The sequence below is a fragment of the Coloeus monedula genome (assembly GCF_965178545.1).
Source record: "Coloeus monedula genome assembly, chromosome: 8".
Taxonomy (NCBI): Eukaryota; Metazoa; Chordata; class Aves; order Passeriformes; family Corvidae; genus Coloeus; species Coloeus monedula.
In genome coordinates this window covers 26,743,627-26,766,678 of record NC_138788.1, presented here as the reverse complement: position 1 = coordinate 26,766,678, position 23,052 = coordinate 26,743,627, and the positions used below count along the sequence as shown (strand labels likewise).

Here is a 23,052-nt window from a genome sequence, read left to right as displayed (position 1 = left end):
GTCTCAGTGGGTTAATTTCGGGGAGCTGGATTTGGTCACAAACTTCCAAAACCTCAAAACCAAATGAGGAACAAAGCTCTCACTGGCAAATGCCCCAGGGTCAAGCCACTGAACAGTTTATATGTTCATGTCCTCTGCACTGGTTGGTTTGTAGCAGAGTAAAAGCCTCTCCTGCAAAAGAGAAATTGCCTCTTAGTCTTGGGTGCTGTAAGTTCTTATGTCTGCAGCAGCAAGAAATGTTGTTTCATGAAAATTTAACCAAGATAGGTAAAATGTAGTAAGTAAATTATCAGGAAGATGTTTGGCTTTTCATCCTCAGAGATGCTACTTCCAGCGTCTCCAAGGGCACTTGTTTTTCTTTATTACGATTTTTAACCAGGTGTTACCATTGCAAAGCAGACAGGGCTGAATCTTATTTTCACAGCAGAGCTGATGTGAAATGACCAGAGATGCTGTTATCTGGCAAACACAAATGGTTCTTGTGTGCAGGAGCATCTCTTTCTTCATGGCATATTTGCATTTTAGGTAAAGGTGGCCTGAGGCAGAAGAGATGAGAAGGAAGATGCCTGGAGAACTGGTTAAGTTGATACTCTGAAATCTTCCTATTTCATTCTTGCAAGTCAAGTGATTTCATGGTTATGTACAAATTGAAAGGAGTGGAGTGGGCCAGTGCTTTTGAGTCTGTTTTCGTTTTAATGAGCAGCAACTCACATGAGTAATTCCCTTGATTTTTAATGAGATTAATTGCATGATTGTTTGCTTACCACTGCAAGAAAGTCATAATCTGGACCACAAGGTTTTATAGCAGGTCTTCTAAAGGAATTTTAGGCAGAAGCAAGAAGGAAGGTGCTCAGGATTGTGCAGGACTTGGGTAGGAAAGATGTCAGCAAACCCAGAGCAGTTTGGAGAGACAAAGCCTGGAGAGGCAATTTTGGTGGTGAGTTATTCGTGGACACGCATCTGTTGTGCCAGAAGTGAGAGTGGGATGTGTTTGTTCAGCCTGACTCCAGACATGCTGCCTGAATGGATGGAAAGCTCACTTCCTGGTTTCCATATACCCTCCCTGTTTCCAAACGGATCCTCCACCCTGTGATACAGGGACATGGTAACAGTTTTTTTCTGCTCACCATACCAGTCATGCAATTGGAGGCTCCTCCTCATTGTAAGCAAATGAACCTCCTCCAGGTTTGCCAAAATGCACTGCCCAGCTGTGGGTTTTTTTGTCTGCCCAAAGTCAACTACATCCCTAATTCAGTTTGTTGGGACTCTGCATCCAGACTTCCCTTCTTTTCCTCCATGCTGGGATGATTTTACTCCAGGTGACAGAATTGCTTTCTGATTTAGCACACTTTGTCCCTAAGTTAACTGTCATATATCAAAGATGTGAGCAACAACTTGTGGAGACTGCCCATGTCTGAACAGAATAACCTGGGGCATTAAGTGAAGGGTTTTTCTAATCAGTCATGTGTATTTGCAGTTACAACAAGAATAACTTCCTTTAATGGAAAAACATTTGTCACAGACAAAAGAGTTTTTGACTTTCAGATGCTCTGCAGACATCTAATTAAGAGAACTGAAAATCTGTTTATTGGTCTTTGTCTCTTAGTCATGTGAGGAAAAGGCTGTGCCTACCAGGAAGAGTTTTGGTAGTTCAGCCCTTAACTTTTTTCATTCCCAGCTACTCCATTTGTCTCCTCAGAGCTGGGCTGAGTGGGGATGTTAGGCATTGGCCTGGGATACCCCATCACCTTTGGAAGATTTGGGATGTTTCATTCAGGTCCACTGATGGTTTTTTTCTCCTGTATACATCTCTTCCTCATCTTCTACTTTGCATCCTTCTCTGTGGGTGGGAGGATACAGAATCCTGCTTCTCTAGGACTTTAGCTCTAACTTGCACTGGCTTTGAATGGCAGAATTGGGTGCAGGAAAGTGCTGAGGAAGGCTCCCTGCTTCTGCTGCTCTTTATTTGACTTTTACATCCTGAAGGATCCATGGCTTCTGGAGTACCCCTGCCTCCCCCAGCTCCCTGCCATCCAGACCCTCCCAGTGAAGGCAAGAGCTGGGGTGGGAAGTGTAGTCTAGGAAAGCTTAGCCAAACTCTTCCAGCTGCAGTTTATTGCATCTATTTTGCTGATATCCACCCTTTAGATAAATAGCACTAAGTTATACACGTTGTGACTCTCTTGATGTGGTTAAAAAGGCTCGTATTAGCCAAGCTAATCTAACTCCAAGAATAACCATGGGAATTTGACTGTATCTGTTCCAGCTTCAATCAGTCACCGCATAGTAAAGTGAGAATTGCCTCCCTGGCTAAAAGTGTAGCAACAGTGAAACTTCAAGTCAGTAGGTAGGGATTCCCTCCCCCTCCTTTTTTTTCCCTCTTTGAAGGAAACTCCTGCCCGTGCCTGACCTCAGACACCCAGAGCTCTACCTACAAGAAAACAAAATTTCCCATTTTCAATTAAAAAATGTGTCTCTGTAGGCAGAAAAACGAGTTAGCTAACAATCCGCAAAGCTATGGTCTATTTATTTACCAGGCTGACTCCCTGATGGGGAAACATGTGGGATCTTTTAAATTCTTCTCCTGCACAGATGTTCCTTCTACTCCCGAGTTTCCTCTTGATCTTTGGTTTGCTGTGCCATATGGTGAAAATGCTGGAGATGTTGTGTGAGGTGGAAGACGAGAAGGATTCTGCGTGCTTAAAACAAAACCAGTAAAAAAAAAAAAAAAACCAAAAAAAAAAACTGACTGTTTTTTCCCCAAGTTAGCAAAAAAATATTTTTAAAAGGAAATCTGTCGAGCTAGCAAAACTGCTGTTAACTCACACAGGCTCTCTGTTGGACACGTAGCACTGATGAGATTAAATGCTGATTGCTGATTGACAAGTATCCCCTCCCTTCCCCCAGCTCTTGCTGCCACTTTGGGTATTTGTATTGAGCTGTAGATCCAGTTCAGGTGAGGAGATAGGGGTTCTGCAAGGGCAAGTAACATGACTGCTTGCTTTTCCTTCCTTGCCTTCTTCAGAGATCACAGGGGTTATGGACTATGAGTTGAAAGACATCTCTCCTGGTATGTTGGAAAGGAGCCCTGGGGCTGGCAGGAGATTTGGAGTTCCCCCTGCCCAAGGGAGCCAGGGCTTCTGAGTAGAGAGGGGACATAGAACATCATAGAGACCTCATGCATATGAAACATGGGGAGAAATGAAACACAGTGTGAAGATTTGGGTCTCTGTCTTGGTAGCACCACAGGCTGAATGAGAGCGAAAGGTTGCAGAGGGTGAATGGGAGAGATGAGAGGTTCTGGCAGTTTTCAGGGCTGGAGTTGGTCTCTTTTGGGCAAGTCCATGATGGTGTCATTAGAGCAGGTGCATCTTTTTGTCTGAGGCCTTTCAGCTGGTCTTCAGCCTCAGTGGCACTGGTCCATCAGGTTTCATCATCCAAGGATATATTGTAGGGCTTCTTTAAGAATGTCAGATCAGCATGCAGCTTTCCTAGGCTAGGAAACTATGTGCTAAAGGGTGCTTGACTAAGAGCACACCCACGCTGAGCTGTGCTTTCAGGCCATTTGTGGTGTTCTGTGGGATGCTTTGCTCTCTGAGGCCTCCTTGCCTGCTGTCCTCCATGCAGGGACTGCAGTGGAAGACATTCCCCAAAACCCCATCTCTGTCTGCCTGGGAGAACAGGAATGCTCTTTCTTACTGGAGCAGGGCAGGGGGTCTTTCTGGCTCTGCCATAAAAGCAGAGCAGGTGTTTTATTAGATGTGCTTTAGTCTGGTTGCTTGAACAGCATTTTTTGCCAGGAGGGTGGTCTTTCAGATGGACAGGTAAAACCTGTTGCTCCACCAGCACAGGCAGGCTGTGTATTAGAGACAAGGCATGCGTTTTGTAGCAAAAACTGGGAGCCTAATTTTAGAATGACAGCAAGGCCAGGCTCAGCTGTCTGCCTGGGCCCTGTCCCAGCTCTTCTGTGTTGCCAGAAACTTGCCCTCCCTTTCTTGGAGTGAACTGTATCATACCTTTTTTAGTACAGGCTCCCCTCCAACAAGACAAAGTAATTCCTGCAGTTGCTTTTGTCTTAAACCACACACAGACCAAGGGATCCCTTGGTCCCTATGCAGACAGTCCATGTTTCCCCCTAAGACGTTTGTTGTGCTTCCTTTGCAGATGCAGCTTCTGGACAAGTTTCCTATTGAAGGAGGCCAGAAAGATCCCAAGCAAAGAATTATTCCTTTTCTACCAGGTAATGCTGTGGGGAAAGCCCTAAATAAGATGGGTGAGAGCAGCTGGAGACTGCAGTTCCCCAGCTACTGTCTCTAGTACTTTTTGTGACCATTTTTTTAAATGCCTTTTCCCTGGGAGCTCATACACCCAGCCTTGTGATATCAGACCTCCACCTCCTCCTAAAATAGCTGGCATGGTGTTTAGGGCTCTCAGGGGATCTTGCATCAGCTGTTCAGATTCAGGTTGGCTCGTGCCCTGTCACACAAAGGGATTTAATGACTTCTGGGGGGCTGTGTCTGTGGGGTGCAACCAGGCAGCCTGAGCTCTGGCCACCACTTGGGAGACCACTTGGGACCAGAGTCAGTCTTTGTCATTTCTGGATGCTATGGCTCTGCAGACACTGTTACTGTACAATAAGGAATGAATAACTGGAGTTGCCACTGGGATAGAAAGGAAACTGAAGGAAGGTTAAACGCAAATAGGGATTTCTGCAATGCTGGCCAAAAAGGTATTTACTTATCTTTTTGGCCTGAGCCACTGTCCCTCTGACAGCTTTCGCAGAGGGCCTGGACATGATGGATATCCTGTCCTCAGGGTAACAGCACACACTCCTACACAGCTTCTTCCAGCAGTAGCTGCAGGGATGGCATGGGGGAGGTGAGCCAGACCACAGCGTGCTCTGGAAGTGCAGGCTCTGGCCAGCTCCCTGTTGTCTGACTGCACGATTCTGGCTGTTGGCTAAAAGTTTGGCTCGCTGCAGTGCCTGCCAGGATAAATGGAGTATTTTCAGCCTGTTTAAAAGGTCTGTTCTGTCTCCCGCTATTAAAATGAGATCCCAGCTCTTCCCTTAAAATCTGTGAAGAGAAGCTGGGATGGGAGGGTTTAGTCCTCTCCAGGAGTGTGCTGCACTCCCCAACACTATTTGCAGCCAAAGCAGTTGCTCCAAATGTGTGGTGAGCACAGCTCCAGGGTTGTTGGGGAGTAGGGACTTAGAAACCAGCAGCACAGATACACAACACGAACATCAGAGCCACAGCAGGGCAGCACAGCTGCCTGGCAGTGTGCTGGCAGCCTCCATTGACCTTGTGGAAGGCAATCCCAGGTTTGGGGTTTGCTCTCTGCAGTGTTCTGTGCTGCACCCAACCTCTGCAGCCAGAGGAAGGTGGTGTTGCCATTCATTTCCTATCTGGGATGAGAAGTCCAAGAGTGGGCTCTCTTTTTAGCTGTATCACCAACATAGACAAATCACTTTATGAAACCTCTTTGTGATAAGAATGGATACTGCTGGCCTGCCTTTCTTGCTGGAAAGCATTTTGAGGTTCTTGGAAACACTGTACAGGAGTGCAGATGGCTTCACATGAGATACTGTAGGAAAATCCTGTCTGCAGGTAGCATTTGTTCCTCCTGTATTGACTGTCACTGGCCTATCTGTTTTATCTTCTTCTAGAAAAATGTTGGCTGACTGCACGTGGCTGCTGCTCAGCCTTTGTGCAGATCTTCATGATGAATGTCCTGATATATGGGTGCATGATATTTGCAGAGGGTGAGATAAACCCCATATGCCCATTACAACACTTCCTACCCTTCCCACTCTCCACAAACATGAGGGAGATGGTAGTGCCACATGTCCTTGAGGGGAAGAGTTATATCTGGAAAACATTTGGGTTGACTTAGTGTCCCAAAGAGAGAAGCTGCCAGAACAGAATAGACCTCAGCTGTATCTAATTTAAAATTTCTGTGATATATGTTCTACTTTTGATATCGAATCTCTGCCTCTTTCTTGAAGTGCTGAACAGCCCGTGTTGCTTTACCCAGGAACAAGGTGACTCAGCTAAATGTCAAACAGTGTCAAACTCTGATAAATAAACTAGCTGCCATAATTAGAATACGCATGGCATTTCTGCAGCTGGAGCCGTGGATTACGGAAACGAATACTTAGCTACAAACTCCCTTAATTAAAAAATGGCAAGGCAGATGTTTGTACTTAAATCCTACTTTATGAAGATGTTATGGTCCTGCTTGCTTATAGTGGGCCTGATTCAACCAAGCTGGAGAGGCTCTGCATGCTGGGTTCTGAGTGCCTGGGGTTTGCTGTTCCACTTGCAGGGTAGGACAAATCCCCCCATCAGGTCTGGCCTAGGAAGTTGGCATATTCCATCCTGCAACTCCTGTTTGTCGATGCTCTCCTGAAATAATAATTAGTAATTGCCTGTGCTGGAAACCTTTTACCCATAAAACCAAGGAAAATGTAATGGAGTTCAGAGCCTTGCCCCGCAAGGAGAGACCATACTGGGTTCAGCAGCAGGAAAGTGCAGTTCTTCTTTCCTCTAGATACCTTTATCTTATGTTCATCAATTTCTTTCTTCAAATATATTTACCCTCACTTCTCCCTTATACAAATAAGGACTCTACGGTTTTCAGTGCCATGAAGAGGTGCAAAGAAATTATAAGTAGTGCCAGGTAGTCCTGTAGAAAATGTCCTGTGGACAATTGTGTAGTTTTGTTTTACTTTTAGAGAGTCACTTCTTTGCCTTCAATTTTTTGGGACTTTTTTTAACCATACTGAGAGGCCAGAAGTGGTATCTTCATCTCCTTTCCTCATTTTGTCTTCTTCCCATGAGTTTTTCCATTCTTCTCTCTGATTTCCCTTTCTAATGTTGGAAAATTCTGCATCAGGAGGGATTGTGCAGAAGAAAACTGCATAAGAAACTCTCTGGATTGGCCAGAGAGCATTTTTGCAGTTCGTGGTATGAATGTTTTTCTTTGGAGGGAGACTGTAGAAGAGTTAGAATAAAATTTGCTGCAAAAACCCCTCTCTAGACCAAAGAGAGTTTGTTGCTCTAAGAAGACATGGATGGAAAGTGCTGTTTGAATGTACCAGTGTGGCTATTGGTTGAGCCCATTTGCAATACACTGATTTCTCCATCACCTCTTCTTCTGCTGCATATCCGAAGAATGATCTTTGGAGTGTGGATGAGTAGTTTTGTTCCCTCCCTGTCAGGTACTTTTACATCTGCATGAGCAGAGAGAAGGGGTTATGGATTTGGGCTCCCTTTTTCAGGGATCTTGAGGTAATTAATGAAGGAATTTCAGCTGGAAGCAGAAGTCTTGTCTGCTGAGCTTCTGGAGACCGCAGCAGCAAATGAAATGGCAGAGACAGGGCGATGCAACTCTGGGATTAACAGTTTTGCAGTGCTTGACCCAAGACTCCAGGGCTTGCATTGTTTTTCGTTTCTCTTGGCAGTAAATGGGAGAGCCATCTGGAGACAAAGCTGAAGTTGGAGGGATGTCAGCTCTTCTTGCTCCACTGTGTCTTCCAAAGTGCAGCCCTGGGGAAAACACACTGCATGGCATGAACTCATCGTGTCATGCTGGCTGCTGGGCTGCAGATCCCTGCCTTGGAGAGAGGCTTGGGCTTGCCACGGCGTGGAGGGCTGGCCATTGATGATGGCAGCCCCTTGCACTTCCCATATAGGTTCCAGCTTGATTCTTGCTGGACTTCAAACCACTTTTGACCCCCACTGAAGAAACAGGAGGTTTTTGCATAGGATGTGCCAGAAGGGGAAAATCCTCACTGGGTGCCTGCTCTGCAGCTTCCATGCTGCCTGGAGAGGGAAACATCCTGTTCGAGGAGACTGCTTTGTGGGCCTGGTTTTCCTAACTCTTGGGAAGCTGAGTCCTATCCCAAGGGAGCAGGGTGATCAGTGCAGGCTGCCCTACCAGCTTGGTCAAGCAGCTGGAGGAACAACACCACAGCCTGGCTCCAGTCCCTGCTTCCAGTGCTTGGGAGCCTCTACCAGAGAGGCACCTTCTCTCTTCCTTTTTTCCCCACTCACATTTTCCTCCTCCCTTGACTAGGGTGAGGAAAGAGGAAACCATCCATTTTGGGGCGCGTGCTGCCAGTGTAGCTTGGTGGCGGTGTCCCAGGGCGCTGGGAGAGATGCCAGCATGGGGGATGAGATGTCACCCAGCTGCTGTCACCCCGCTGTGCTGCTTTGCCCCGAGAAGAGAAACATTCCAGCACCATCTCAGAGGGGTCTCTGGGCCTTTCTCCCTGGTGGGCCCCGGGGCAGCAGGAGCACAGTGTGCGTGCTGAGGCGTTTTAGGGACTGGCAGCAAATTCAGGGCGGCACAGATCCCTGCTGGGAGTGCGAGTTCGGCCCTGTGCTCTGCTCCAGAGCTGTGGCACGTTGCTCCTGCCGGAACAGTGGGTGGGAGTGGGGTGAGCTGATCCCTGCGGGGAGGGCTTTGCCTGACTGCTTAATCTCTGGGCAAGGCTCCCGGTTCCCCAGTGTCTCCCAGCCTGAGATTTGCTGGAGGCTGTTCCTGCAGCACAGGGGAGTCGGAAGAGCGAGCCCCAGCCGAGGGCAGAGCCATGTGTGAGTCAGGAGCGCTGCGGGAAGGGAGAGGTTCGCTCGGGGAGGGCGCGGGCGGCCGCCCCAGCACCGCCCAGATACCTGGGGCTGCTGAGGGGTGCCGGCGGGAGCCTCCCCGTTTTGCACAATGCAGGAGGATGGGGAATAACTTCTCCCCAATGCCGGCTGGGACCTTCCTCACCTCTGTTTCTGCCACTCCCGGGCTGCAGTGGGGAAGGAGATCTGCCGATGAACTGCATCCCAGGTGCTTATGTCTGCTTTTTGGTTTCGGTTTGAGGTGTCGGGTTTGGTTTTTTCCCCCTCCCCTTTCCAGTGCTGTCTTTTGGGCAAGATAAAGCTGAGGAAAAGGGCTTCAGTAGGTTTGCAACAACAGGATTCAGTCCCCGGTGATGAGAGCAGGGTTGTGTTTTTGTTTTTGTTTTTTTTTTTTCCTTTCAGCTTTGTATATTCCAGCTTTTCACCTTTTGTTTTGCTCCGGGCTGGAGGAGAAGCAGTGTTCTGTTCGGCGATCATGTGCTGGAGCAGAGATGATGTGTTCATCCTTCCAGCCAGCACCACAGTGACCCTCAGATCCAGCCATTCATGTTCCACCTGTGTAAATCGAGACCAGGATCGGCAAAATTGGGACGTGGCCATGTGTAATTTTGTCAAAGGTGCTGCATTTCAGCAGGGTACAGTGCATAGAAAGTGTTTTCAACATTTATTCTGCCCACCTTGGGAGGTAGGGGGGTGATGTAAGGCACACACTGGCCGAGGAGGAGCCTTAGAACTTTTAGAGATATTTTTATTGCAGGATGTTTTCTCCCTTGGAGAGCTGGTTGCTAGCAGAGCATTTAAAAGGAAGTGCATTCCTTGTCCTAATTCTTAGCTGTATTTTATGTGCAAATTTCAGGTTTTTAAAAAATTTTTGATTATTCTGTCCTTCATCAGTCTGAGCCAGGGCAGCAAGTTATTAGTAAGTGATTTAAACTTTTTTTTGGAGTCATTTTGAATTCCTCAGAATTTCGTTTCTGACCTACTCAGAAATGAACAGTGTTGCAGCAGTTCAAAGCTAGTCAAAAAGTAGCATAAATATTAAAAAACCCAAGAGAGATCAGATAAAATTCTCTTTATCAAGGCATGTCTTATGTTTTAGATTAAAATATGAATTAAGTTATTTGAAACAGTGTTTTTTTAATATGCAGGGTAGTCTTACAGGCATGATAGGCATACACACACAGAGAGCAGAGTCTCAGATGTCTGGTTTGCTGAGCCTTACCTGTGTAACACCAATAACCAAGATGTTCTGCTGTGCTTTTCTGAATGTGAGGCAACAAATTCCCGGAAGAAAGAGGGACTCTGCTCCCATCCCCTTCCACCACCTGTAGTAAGGCAGTATTGCAGTCCCCTCTCCCCATCTCTGAGGAGCTGCCAGAGGGTGGAGAGGTGACCCGTGGCACTGTGGCATGAGATGCTGTGGGTTTGAAGAGCTGTGGAAATCTTTTTGGGGGGCATTCCATAATGCAGTGCAATTTCATTTTAATGTACATATTTTACATTTTCCTGCCCATTCTCTGAAATGGGAGAGTGCTTCCAGGTTTAAAACAAACTTATGTTTGAGCCTGGATATTGTGTTAGCAAGACAGCTAACAGGTCCTTGGCTTCTTTCCACTCCAGCATATTTGGGAGTTGGGTGATGCTGAGCTTCTGGTGAGCTGCCCTTCAGCAGCTCCTATTGTTTGAGTTAGCAGTTTCTATTGTGTCTTTCTATTTTCTGCCTTGCTAGGAGAGCTATTGTGGAAAATTCATCTCCTGTCTCTCTCAAGAGGAGAATGGATTTCCTGTCGGCTCCAAGCTTGAAGGGAAAGCAGGGGCTGCCGGGAGGAAGCGGCTGTTCCTCGCCAGGCGGCGGGAGGATTGATGATTTTGAGGGGAACAGGCATATTCTTTTCTTTAGGCTCCGTGGAGATATTTTTAGGGTTTAAGTGTCTTCTGGTTGAAAGACAAGTCGTCAAGTATGAGGTCACAGGATGCCCTAAAGCTGCTGCCTATTGAAAAAGCTGTGGAAAAGGCATGGCCAGCGCCAGCTTTCAGAGCTGCTGCTGAGGAGGGAGCTGTAAGGAGCCCCACGGACTGGAGTGCATGGGGCTGCTGGCTTTGCATGCTGAGCCTGTTTCACAGGTCAGGCCTTCTGAAGGTCTTTGGGCATTAATAGGGCATGAATCAAGAGTCTGATTCCATTACAAAAGGAAGAAAAAGAGGGGGAAAATATTCCTTATATCTACCCAAGTACCTGGTCCTCTTTTCTCTCTTTCAGTCTCTTCTGAGTCCTTTCTCATCATACAGATCCAAAATCCACCAGCTGACAGCTGAAATGAGGGGCTGGAATAGAAAAAGCTATGGAATCTTTTTCTGGGGCTTGTAAACCCACTCTTCTCACACAGGTTAAGAACTCTTGTTTTGCTCAACCAGAAACCACCTCTGGGCAGAAATGAGCATATGCAAAACATGATGTGCCTCTCATTAGACCACTTGAATCTCCTGATGAGGATTTTGTAATGATCAAGCTGCAGTTTCAAGGGAAAACAAAGAATGGAAAGGGATTTGGGTTTGGGTTTCCTTGAAGCCAGAGCTAATGGGGATTATTTATTTTTTTTTGCAGCTCTGGATGCTAGACTGAAAGGCCAGAGAAGGTTTTCAGTGTAGTCTAGCTGCCTGGACTCCTTAGGGAGATATACAGACGTTTTTACTCAGAAATTAGTTGGATTTTGATTCTTGTTTTTAAAGGCAATAAATAAACACGATTATAGACTTGAAAAGCAGTTTGAGCTACACTGGGCTCGTCGTTTCCTCAGGCAGCCGTTCCAGATGAGTGTGCCCTCTACTACTATAATTACTTTTTAAAAATAGCTCTGCAAGTCTGTAATCTAAAGTGGGTGGTATGTAGTAAGTCTGAGAGCATTCTGCATTCAACCCACAGACTGGGGAGAGGGTGACTTTATATAAGGGTTTGCTTGTCTTCCTCTCTGGTTTGAAATCTGACTTTTTCCCACAATCCATCAACAAATGGCCCATACAATGAAAGTGCTTTTTAACACAGGAGTCAAGCTTTCCAGGGACTCAGATGGCTTTGCAGCCCCATAGGCTCTAGATGTTCCCTCTGGATATTACTTATCTACCTAATCTTGTCTTTGTTGTATTCAGATTTAAGTTGCCTGGGCAATACAGGAGAGACGAGCCCAGCTGAGATTCACAGCTAGGTAACAGTCTAGACCACATTTGAATCTGTTTTCAGCCCACTTTGCCTTTTGGCTGGGCCATCTGATTTATTTATACACTCACATGCTTAAAATAGGTTGTGTTTTATTTTTTTCCTGTAGATTGGAAGCAATGAACTTGGGAATTTGCTGCTTGATTTCTCCTACTTTATTTTCTCTATCTGTTGAGCTTTTTAGGTGGTGATGTTCTCTAGTCTGGTGTGTTTGCAGACCTCCCTGCTCCACAATGCAGCTTTTTCCAGGCTCTCATGAACATGTTTGTCGTTACTCATAAGGGGATCTTTATACTCAGCAGCAGAGTGAGGGGATACTGCAGGCAGGGATTTGCCAAACTTAATCTACATTCACTATAATGAAATAACCCATGGCAGTGTCTGCTCCCCTGTGGGCTTTCTTTCTTACAGTTTAGTCCCATTTAAAGGGAAAGCTGAGGTAGAGAGAAGGAAATAACGTGGGAATTAGAAAGAGGAAACCAGGCATAGGTAGATGACGAAAGGAAAGTAAGTCCTAGAAGTGGGAAATTCAATCCTCTTGAGCTTCTTCCATTCAGAGAGGTGCTAATACAGGCCCTAGGCTTGTACGCAGGATTGAGGTAATTAATGTTTGCCCTCAAATTTCCGTGGGTCTGAAGTTAAGCACTTCCACCATGTCATTTTCTATCAGGGTTTTGCCACCTCTAAATAAAGAGCAGAAAATTACATTCCTTCTGCTTGTACATCCTAAGCATCAGCAAGTTCAGACTTGCAGGGTGCTTCTTGTATTCAGGGCTCCGAACAGCACAGGGCTGACCTGGAATATGCAAAACATTTGCAATCTGGTTTGCCCATGATGGGGTTTTATTGGTGTTCAGGCTGGTGGACAGACTTCACTTTTTCACTGAGTGCACTGTTGGATGTGATTCCCACCAAATTCTTCCAACTCTTCTCACAAAATGCTGGTTAGTTTGGTATCATCTCAGGCCAGGAGTAAAACCATCAGGCTGGAGTACAGGAGAAAGGCATTTGGGCCTATTCCCACAGGGCAATGTCGTCATGGCTGGTCTATTTAAATCATTAGATGCGGAGAGCAGAAGGAAGAATGTTCCTGTATTAATCCTGCCTCTTACAAAACATAGCAAATGCAGATTTGTGTGTTTAGCAGATTTCCTCTTGGGAAAAGAAGTCTCCTATAGATAATAATCCTTTTAGCAACATCTCCAGTGAACGAGGCTTTGTCCGAAGAACAAAGAAAAAGTCTCAAGCTTGAAATATGCCTGAATTTCCTGAGTGCCCTTGCTGCTGTGTGCAGGCAGGAAACTCTGTTAGTCTGGTTTGGATGTTTGCTCTGAAGTGGCATAAACAGAGTGTCAGGTCTCCCGGGATCCTGATCTGACCCGTGAACTAGGGAATAGGGGTTCCTCTAAGCTGCAGCTGTGAGAAGGACTGCCACAGCCACAGGCAGCTCTGTGGCCACATCCCTGACTGTCCCATTTCCCCTCTGGCCACATCCTCCAAAGATCCTGGGTGGATGCAGGGGCCAGCAGCAGAGGTGAGCAGTGCAGCTACAGTAGACCCAGCACACGTGAGTGTTAAGCTGCCAGCCAGCAGGGAACTCATTTCCTGCACAATTATGGAAACAGCTGATCTGTGACATTTTAAGAAGGGGAGAAAATACAGGGCAGGGGAAGGAAGGCCCTGGCTATGTAAATATTTACTCTTGCACAATATCCCAACCCCCATCTTCTTCTAGGGCCTGGGAGAAGAAGGGATCGCTTGCTGCTGGCTCTGGCACATGGTGACAGGGGCTGGGGGAGCCAGCAGTGAGCTGCCTGCAGCTGGAAGGAGGACACTGTCTGCCATGCAAAAGCTGCTTTGCTGGAGTGTGATACTGCCCTGCTTGCCCCACCTGCTCCCTGCTGCTTCCCACGGCCAGGGATGTGCTGCTGGACCACTAAGAGCTTGCTTGAATCACCTGCCTGGGCCTCGTTTCCCATTTCTTGGTCTAACAAAGTCTGACAAAGCCAAGGCAGTGAGGTACCCCTGCTAGTGAGGTAACAGGTACCCTTGCTCCTTCCCAGAGAGCAGAGCAGCTCTGGAAAGGGTGTTTGGGAAATGAAGACACAGAGCGTTCCAGGGTAATGCTGCTGCAGGCAGCTGAGGTGTCCAGACCTGGGGACTGCTGCATCTTGTGTGATGCCATCACCATGTCACATGCCCACCACCAGCCAGGCCTGGAGCAGATGTGAACAGTGTTGTGAGCAGAGGAGGCACTTGGAGGCACATCACTAGATCTGATTGAAAAGACCTTTGGGCACAAGGCAAAAAAAAGACCCTCAGAGACAGGAAAAGGCTTTTCCTGTGGTCGTGTTCAACCTAATATAATACTTGTTTTCAATTTCTTTCCCTTACCCTAGACAAAAATGTTGTTTTTTCCATTCCTGTCAAAGAGAGGGTGAATTGACTCTCTGGTCTTTAAATACTGCTGAGTTGTCCTTGCGTTAGCCTCCCTTGGCTGTGGTGGTGGCTGCAGTGGTATCTGACCACCAGGGCATTTCTGAAGTCCCTCCTGTGTGTACCCAGCAGGTGAAGGGAAGGCTGTGGTGTGCTTTGCTTTGTCCAGTTTGTGTTTGTAGCCAGGATTGCACAGTCTAAGCCATGCTTCTGCAGTGCAGCAGCCTGAGGTGACTCTGTCAGCATGGGGTGATGTGTGTGAGGAGATTCAGTGGGTCCCAGTAGGAGCGACACCAATCCACTGGTAGGTCTGGCTGTAGTCTGCTCTCCCAGTGCTGTTTGTGAAACCAGAAGAGTTGGAATAGGTGGGATTCAAAGATTTGTTTCATGGAAGTGGTTGATGTGGTAGGAGAGGTAACTCCAGCCTGTTGCCCTCCACCCCTTGCATCAAGGAAATACTGGCTAAGCTCACTCCGCAGGACATGCACCGTCACTCAGTGAACAAACACAAGGGATTTGTTTTGGGTTAATTCTGCTCCTGGAAATCAAGCCCATTCGTGGTCAGAAGACATCTTTTTTTCTTGGAAAGGGACCAAGGTTAAGAAGACAAGGAAGGCAGGTTAGTTAAAATATGTCAAAGTCTCTTGGGTGTAAGTAAAGACTATAAATAAAAGTCTTTTAACTTGGAAAAGAACTTTAGAGTGATATGATCAGGCTCAATTTAGTCCAAATATTGCTTTATGTCATTAAGCTGTTATCAGGTTTTGGTTCAACTGCAATAGTTTTATGGCTTCACTGCAGTGGGAACAGTTGCAGCCTTTATGCAAGTAAAGCATTTCCCCTGAAACGTTTGCAGGGAAGACTGCTGTATTGTGCAGGAACCTGGGAGTAAAACTGCCTGGAAGCTAATAGCTGGGAAGGTCACCTCCCCTAAATCTTTTTTTTTTTTTCTCATTCCAGTGTAGCTACACAATCTAAGGATTTATATTGTGAACAATGAAGGGATTTAAATGAGGTTTAGTTTTACATTCCTGTTAATGAATCTTCAAACTTAGTAATAAAAGCTGAACATTTTTACTTATTTCCTCTTAAGCTGCAAACATGTCTGATTCAGCAGTGTCTTGAGATGATTTGTCAGGATGAGAAAATAAGTCACATCCCTCTTCCTCTTGGGATTAATAGAGAACAAGAATAATCCTGTACCCATAATATTATTTCAGTTGGGCTTGCATAATAGCCTGGAATGGTTATACTCAATGCAATGCTTTGTAATAATGATGTTTCATCCTTTGAAGTTAGGTTAGTGCATGTCACAATGTTAGATCTGCACAAATAATAAAACACACACACCCCTCCAGTTGTTCTTAACTAGCCTTCATTTTCTGGTCCAAGTTTTGCTACCGTCGATTAGAAGAGAGTGGATTTTAACGCTGTTGTCCAGCACCATCACAGTCTCTCATTTGGTGTGTTTGCATGTCACTGTGCAGCTGAAGGTTTAGGAAGATCCTGGTGTTTCTAAGAAGTCTTTCCATGTGCATGCTTAAAGTCTCTGCAGAGCCTGAGTAATTCCACCAAAATCATTGTAACTGACCCTGTCCATGAGCCAGGTTTTCCGCGCATCTGGGCCCTTATTCCTGGCTTCCATTAAAGAAAGTGAGAGAAATCAGGCCTCCCATAATTACTTACAATCTGTGAGCTAGGCACATATGTAAATATTTTCAGGGTCACAGCTTAGCTCTTTACTTTTAATATACTTTGTTATTAGTAATCGGTTTGGAAGAGATTGAAAATCCCACCCATAAGTTTCTGTAGTGTCAAGCCTGCTCAGCCTTGACCTCTGCTCCCAATGGTATCATTGGATTTACTGTTGACTTCAGCAGGAGCAGTCACAGTGGGTCTGAGTGCTTTTGAAAACCCTTTCCCTGTGTTTTTCTGTGTAAAACCCATCACTGTAGCTGCCAGATTATATGATACTAGGGTTTAAAATGACTTAAGAATGAAATCAGACTGATAAGAAGGCTAAGTTGTAATAAAGCTAAACAAAGTAAACGTGCTTTCTTTCTTAGACAAAGTGACTTTCACAAGGTTTTAATTTTCTCTGGCCCAAGTGGAAAAGAGTTTGGTTCATTGTGAGCATCCATGTGTCCACACTGCTCCAGCAAAGCCCAAGATGACATCCTGCACCCACTACCATACAGGCTTACCCAGGTGACGTGGGACCAGTTGAGGGGGGCTGGAGCCCACTTTGGGGGCTTGGTTTCAATTTCTCTCTGTCCCCCTACCCACAGGGTATGAACTTGGGAATCACCAGTTAAGCCCATATTTAGTTACTAATTCTGCCCAAGATGTGTCCCTAGTTTTCCCCACTGCCAGAAGTTCTTTACCAATAGGAAATAGAACACCTGGGGGCTCAAGTAGAAGAAAGAGAGTCCAAATCTACCCCCAGACTCTCTGCACATATTGTACTGGGGAAAAAGGGAGACAAACTAGAATTGCCATATCTCCCTGTGGCAATAGAAGAACAAATCCATAAAACATTGCATAGCACTTAAATACTGCAGCAGTAAAGTCCTTCTGTAGTGACCTATTCCCTGACTGGTGGTATTGCTGTGTTGAAAGCCTCCATGCTCACATCTCTTTGCAGATGTCCTCTGGAGCAGGGTGGTGTCTTGCTGTAAGAATGATGATAAATACTTAGCCTTTATGGATTATTCCTCACTACTTGTTCTCTGTTTCACTGGAGATCAGCTATACTCATCATCTATTTGGATTTTCTCCCCTGGGCCCATTTTTGGTTTTTTGCAATTCAACCAAGTCCTTTGTTCTGTGGTGTCAGCAGATAGGAGTGTTCTTCCAGGCTGCCATGAGGACAGAAGTGTGTGGGCAAGGCTGTTGCCTCTCTGCAGCTTTCTGCTCCTCTTCTCCCATCAACAGCTCCCTGTGCATGATACTCACTTCAAGGCGTGGTTGTCTCCTCTCTACACCATCCATTTCTCGGTTCACCTCCCCTTGAAAAGAACGTCCAGATGTTGTAATCCTCTGGTAAGCCCTAAAACTGGCAGGATTTTTGTGTTTGTTTTCATCCTCCTGTTTTATTTTCATAAGCCTATAGATTGACTTTATTTCTCTTAAAGGTCTCTGGGCTGAGAGATTGCTACTCATCCACTTTTAATTAAAGCAATATAGGGAATTAGGCCTTTCACAGGGGTGGTTCTGATGATGGCTCTGACTGTTTCTGTTAGTCTTCCTCCCATCTGAGCATATGCTTCAAAGTGTGAGTTGGAGCTTAAGCTTTTTAATTACCAGAGAGTGAAATTACTACATTATGGTGAATTGATTCCTTTGCAAAGGAAAAACTGATTCTTGGCTGCTGCTGTGTGCAGTAGTGTAATAAGGAGAGGAGGGTTCACTGCTGCAGCCTCAGAGGATGGGAGGGTGGTGGGTGCAAGAAGGGAGTAAGGATTTGAGCATCAGAGCGTTGAGGTGTTTGGTGGGGCAGCTCAGGGTGATCTGTGATTTTTGCAGTGGGTTTTTGAAGGGGTGGAAGTAGTGGGAGCTCAGTCCCTCACCCTGGCAGTGTCCAGCTGTTTCCCACAGGAGTCTGTTTTAGATTACGCTGCCAAAGCCACAGTTTCTCTTGACAGTGGTACCACACTAGAAGAGTGGGGGTATAGGACTGAGGATGTCCAGAGAGCCAAGTACTGCTCTTCCCAGGTGATTTATAGTCTCTCATTCCCATTCTGTCCTCCTTCAAAGCAATGCTCTCAGGCTTATAAAACCAGGCTTCATGCAAGCAGAGGCTGGTGCAGACAGGGAACCTCCCATTGGCATATGGGGGTCACAAACTGGTCTTTTTTTGTATCTTGGGGAAGGCAGTGAAATCCTCCACCCCAAGAACATGATTATTTTGGGTGAGCAAGTGAAGGATCTCAAGAGTAGGTCTCAGGCTGACCTAGGAAAGCAGCTGGCTTTTCCGCCTGGAGTGTTCAAATTATTTCAGGGTAGTTTTACAGTGTAAAAGCTCCAGCAGGAAATTTTCAGAAGAGCCCAAGTGTCATCTGACCCTGACTCCTGTTTTCTGAAGTGTCAGTGTGTTCCTGGTGTGTGTTTGTGCATGTGTGTTTGGAAATCTGACTTCTGTTTCAAATTGGTTAGCTATTTTAATACAGTGGAAGGAAAGCTATCACCCTAAGTGGCAGTATGCTTGCAGGAAAACCTGTATTTACCCATGGACCCTTGGGGAGAGGGGATAATCCTCTTCAGTCTCATTAACTTCTGTGTCTTGCTTCTATCCTTGCACATAGCGTGTTTCCGGCACAAGGACACAGCTTCTCTTGGCTTCCTCAGCCCCATGAGCCACACGCAGGTCCTTTGGTGCTGCAGAGTAGCCAGTGCAGGTGTTTGTGTTCCTTTCTGAAGTCCTCTGGGTCCATCTCAATGCCAGCACGTGCTGAAGGGACTGTCAGACTGTCCCTTCTGTGCTCATCTCTTTTTTTTTTCCTCTCACCTATGGCTTGAAATGGTTTGCTGTCCCCCAGGGGCTCACTGATGCTCCATGTGTTTCTAATCTCGTGGCACAGCCGGGCTGGTTTCTCGCTCGCAGCAATGAGACGCTGGCTCCGATGTCACTCAGTTTGGTTCTGATCTGTACGAGTCCTAGGGCCAGACTCTGTTCCCATTAATGGCTTTTCCATTTGGAAATACCTGCTTGCCTTTCTGCAGTGTTTCCCTACTGCAATGCCTGGAAAGGGCCTAGAAAAATTTTTTCTTTTCCCCATTTGTGATGCCTCTGGCTCCTTGGGGGCTCTGGGTTTATGCTGTGGCTCGTTACTGATGCAGGTTTTCTGGGGGTTATAAGATGATCTAAAGCAATCTGACTGGTTGAGCTGACTCAGAAGTGACCCTCCTGAATCACTCCCAGGAAGCTGAGCTGTCTAAAGATCTGACTGCAGGAGACTGATCTGCTTGTCATTAAAAATAAAATATTCTATATGCCTTCAAAATGCCAGAAATTTGTTAGATTCTTTGTTTTCGTATTTCCAAAAAGCTCATGTGAGTGCCCTGTTTTTCAAGTAATAGTTATTTAATTACTCTCCAGTGTAGTATCTGAAATACACCTGTCTTGCCCTCTTGGCACATGAACAAAAATTTATAAAATATGAGCTAAAATAAGCAATGTGGAAAACAGAGTTATCCAGAGAAAAATTTTAAAAATCCGCCTCCTGAACAAGACAAACACCTGTGAAAAAGATCCATCTGGTACTTTTTCTGGATAAATAACATAAAAAGTAAGGTGGTGAGTGAGGCCTAAACTTTTCTTCATGTGCATCCTCCTTCCTTGTCATAGTGCATTGGAGAGGTGATTTTGGATGGCTTGAGGAGGTGAGGACTCTCCGCTCTGGAGGTCTGTGACTACAGGTTAAACAGACTTCCCCAGCAGTGCCATAGTTAGAGTTGATTGTACCATGAATCAGGGTAATGGATGTGCTGGTCTCTTGAGCTCTCATGCTGTATTTCTGTGATTTGGTTCTTTGGAGCCACATGGTGAAAAGATTGTGATGAAGATTAATTCAGAGTGTGCAGCACTTGGATGTGAAGGGTCAGTAGTTTGTGGTTGTAAGATCTCAGCCTCAAAAAGAGGGATTTTAGTCTACCCAGTAGTAGAAACTTGTCAAAATCTAGTGTTCTCCTAAGCTGCTTCTGGTTTTTAATCAAAACTTCATGATTTCTGGACAACACCACTCTGATTTGTAAGTGGCACCAGTATAATTCGTGTCACCACACCACCAGTCCCTCAGTTGCATGTGCTCTTTCAAGTGTACGTGTATGAATACTGCATTCAGAAAGCTTCATATCACAGAGCAATCATTGTAGCAGTTGCAAGAAATGCTTTTATTTCCTTCTTCTTGTCTGTCTAAAAGGAAAAAGCCCAATCTTTCAAATCCACTTGCGGCCACATGGTTTTATGTAACTCAGCAGGAAATACTCTCTTGTCTGTCTTGCGGATGAGTGCAGTGGAAGGTTCTGCTGCATCGTGTGGGCTGTTGGGTGCCTGAGAAATTTCTCTGCTGGTCTCCACTGGTCCCACTGGCTCCACTGGTCCCAATTCCCTTCTCTTTCTGTAACCATCCCCTCATTCACAGGATCTTAGTAGTAGCTGAATCTGGCCCACCATTGCTGTGGCAAGTATAGCATCAAGCATATGCTGAACAGGCAGCCTTTGATGCTCTGTATTTCTTGCAGTCAGGTAATTTTGAGGTATGACCTGGATTTTGTTTTGCACAGGTGCCCAGTGTTAATTCAGGTGCTCAACGCTTCTCTGCTCCTTATTAATTTGTTCAAAGCCGCAGTGGAACACCTAGCATTTTGTTTGTGAACAAATTAATCTCAGGGACTGTCTTGTGTTTGTACTGTGCCTGGGACAGTGGGTTTCTGCTCTGTGAATAAATACTTTGGAAAATATCTTTAGATTCTTTGCAAGAGAGCCACTCTTCTTCAGCTATCTCTTCTGCCCTCACACTGCTGGTTGGGAAGTGGCATTTCCACCATGCTGATCCCAAGAAGGGGACCCACTCTTACCCTGCAAAGGGAAAAAGTGAGGGCTGGTTCTGCCTAAATCAGCATGGAAAAATATTATGCGGGGTGAGGCTGAATTCCATGCAAACATAAATAGAGTAGCATGCCCCAGAATATCTTCTTGGTCTAAATCTTGCTCAGAAGTCGAAAGTCCCAAGTACCAATAAAGTCACTGACTAATGAACATTACTCAGTTGCTTTGGGTGCTTGGCTAGGGACACTCATAGTTTCCAGTCATACGATTACTCCTTTTTTACTTTAAGCCATCCTGTTTTCCTTTAGTCTTTCAGCCTTAAAGAAACATTGAGTAACTCTGTATTCAGCTTCTTAATGGCAAAGTCAACGGATTCCAGAGACACGGATCTTTTCCTGCTACCTGGAAACACCTTCTTTATCTCTGTGCCAGCTGATGTGTTAGTTTCCTGGTTCATTTTCCATCACTTTTTCCGAGTCTCTCTTTCTCACCCTGTTTCCACTGGAACCATAAACAAGTTGGGATTTTCCAAGAAGTGTGTCTCTCAGATGTGCAGCAGAGATGAATCGGCACCAGGACATCTGCTCTGCACAATGGGGTTTTTGATGATGACACAGGAAGGGATTAAAACCTAAACCTGAAGTTTGGCAAATGATTTCAGTAAAAGCTTTAGGGAAGGCCAGCCCCAGTTTCTGGACAGTTCATTCTTGACTGCCAGTGGAGGTACAAAGAATAGCCAGTCTCCCGACAAGTCATTAGCCTGGCACATGAGGAACCTTCAGTTCAATTCCTTGTGGTGTCTTGCAGGAGTTCACTGTCAGGAATAAATGTCTACGTGGTACATGAGACCTGTGAGTCCTTGAGCTGCCATTGACACCTTGTCCTGTGTCATTCAGAACTGCAGCACTGCTCCAGCATTTAGTGACTTTCAGCATCCAGTCACATGTCCCAGGACCTCATGCCCAGGGTTGTGTTTTTGGATGGGCAATGACTCTGCTGAGAAGTCTTGCATTTCTCTACGAAGTGGAACTTCTGGAGTTGTGATTTCAAGTAAGCAACCCATTGCCTCAACTAAATTCACTACTGCTGTACCTGAGATACAGGTACGCGTCCCAGGACCATGACTCTTTTAGGAAGTTGTGTGACTTGGAAACTTGTTCCTCACATTGAAATCAGAACGCAGGTCCATGGTGGCTTGAGCTGAATCTCTGAGTAGAGTCCTGAGTGGCAGATGAGCCATTTCAGCTCAGCTGGGTCCAAGTGATTTGTGTTGGTCTGCTGGTGAAGGGAGATGTACTGCCTGCTTCCTAAATCTGGCCCAATTATTTATTTTTCACAGGACTAACACCAAAATATGTGTGGACTGTACAGCAGCTGCCACTGAAATTTACTGGGAGGTAGTTTCTGCAATAATTATCTACAATTCCTGACACCTGTCACAATCCCATTCTGTGGCTGTGCCATGCTGGTACATTTGACTTATGTCACTATAGGCATTGCATAAAAGTATCACCCATCAGTGAAATACCTTCATCTGTGGAATCTAGCATAGTTAATCTTGGATGGCAACACTACACCTCAGATTGTGAGTAGGGATAAAGAGGAATCCCACATCCAATTGACCATGGCAAATCCAATTCAAACTGCAAAGGGATATTTTTCCTCCCATTAGGCAGAATGTGATTAATTTCCCATGTGGAAAATTGTTCAAGACAGACGTGCTCGTAAATTATGGATTAAGAGATCCAATTACTTCCAGATCCATCAAAACCTATGGTGCCTCCCAAAATAGCAATAAGAAGATAATTGTATTAACAGCCTTTCTTCTTATTTGATGTATGACTGACATAGGCTGTAAGCTTATTTTCTGCCAGGTTGGAGCTTTCACTTAAGGATTGATGCTTTGGCATTTGAGGACATTAACAACAATCCTTGGTTTCTGACATTTGAAATAAGTGTTAGAGAAAAGTTTTTAAAATAGGGGATTGAAAGCTAACAGGTGTCAATGAGCCTACATTTTAAAACAATGCATCTTCTGGGGATGAAGACTTAAGAAGTTCCTGTCTGAAAAGATATATGGATTTACCAGCAGGGATTCTTGAATGATCTGGTCTAGGAGGTGCTAGTGATGTAAGTAACTTGGCTGATCGTGAAATTCACTTAGGGTACTCAAATTTGGAGCTGACTGAAAAACGCTGGAGGAGGATCTCATAATATAC

The 23,052-nt window shown here is 45.6% G+C and overlaps 1 protein-coding gene across 1 annotated transcript in view; it reads left to right on the top strand.

Annotated features, from left to right (window-relative positions):
• Positions 1–23,052, top strand: part of SH3PXD2A (SH3 and PX domains 2A) — a gene marked incomplete at its 5' end in the record, with an annotated part of 198,359 nt that overhangs the window by 24,762 nt on the left and 150,545 nt on the right. The window contains one exon of the mRNA XM_082285840.1: positions 4,165–4,240. Coding sequence (XP_082141966.1) covers positions 4,165–4,240 — 76 coding nt within the window. The remainder of the gene's footprint in view (positions 1–4,164; positions 4,241–23,052) is intronic.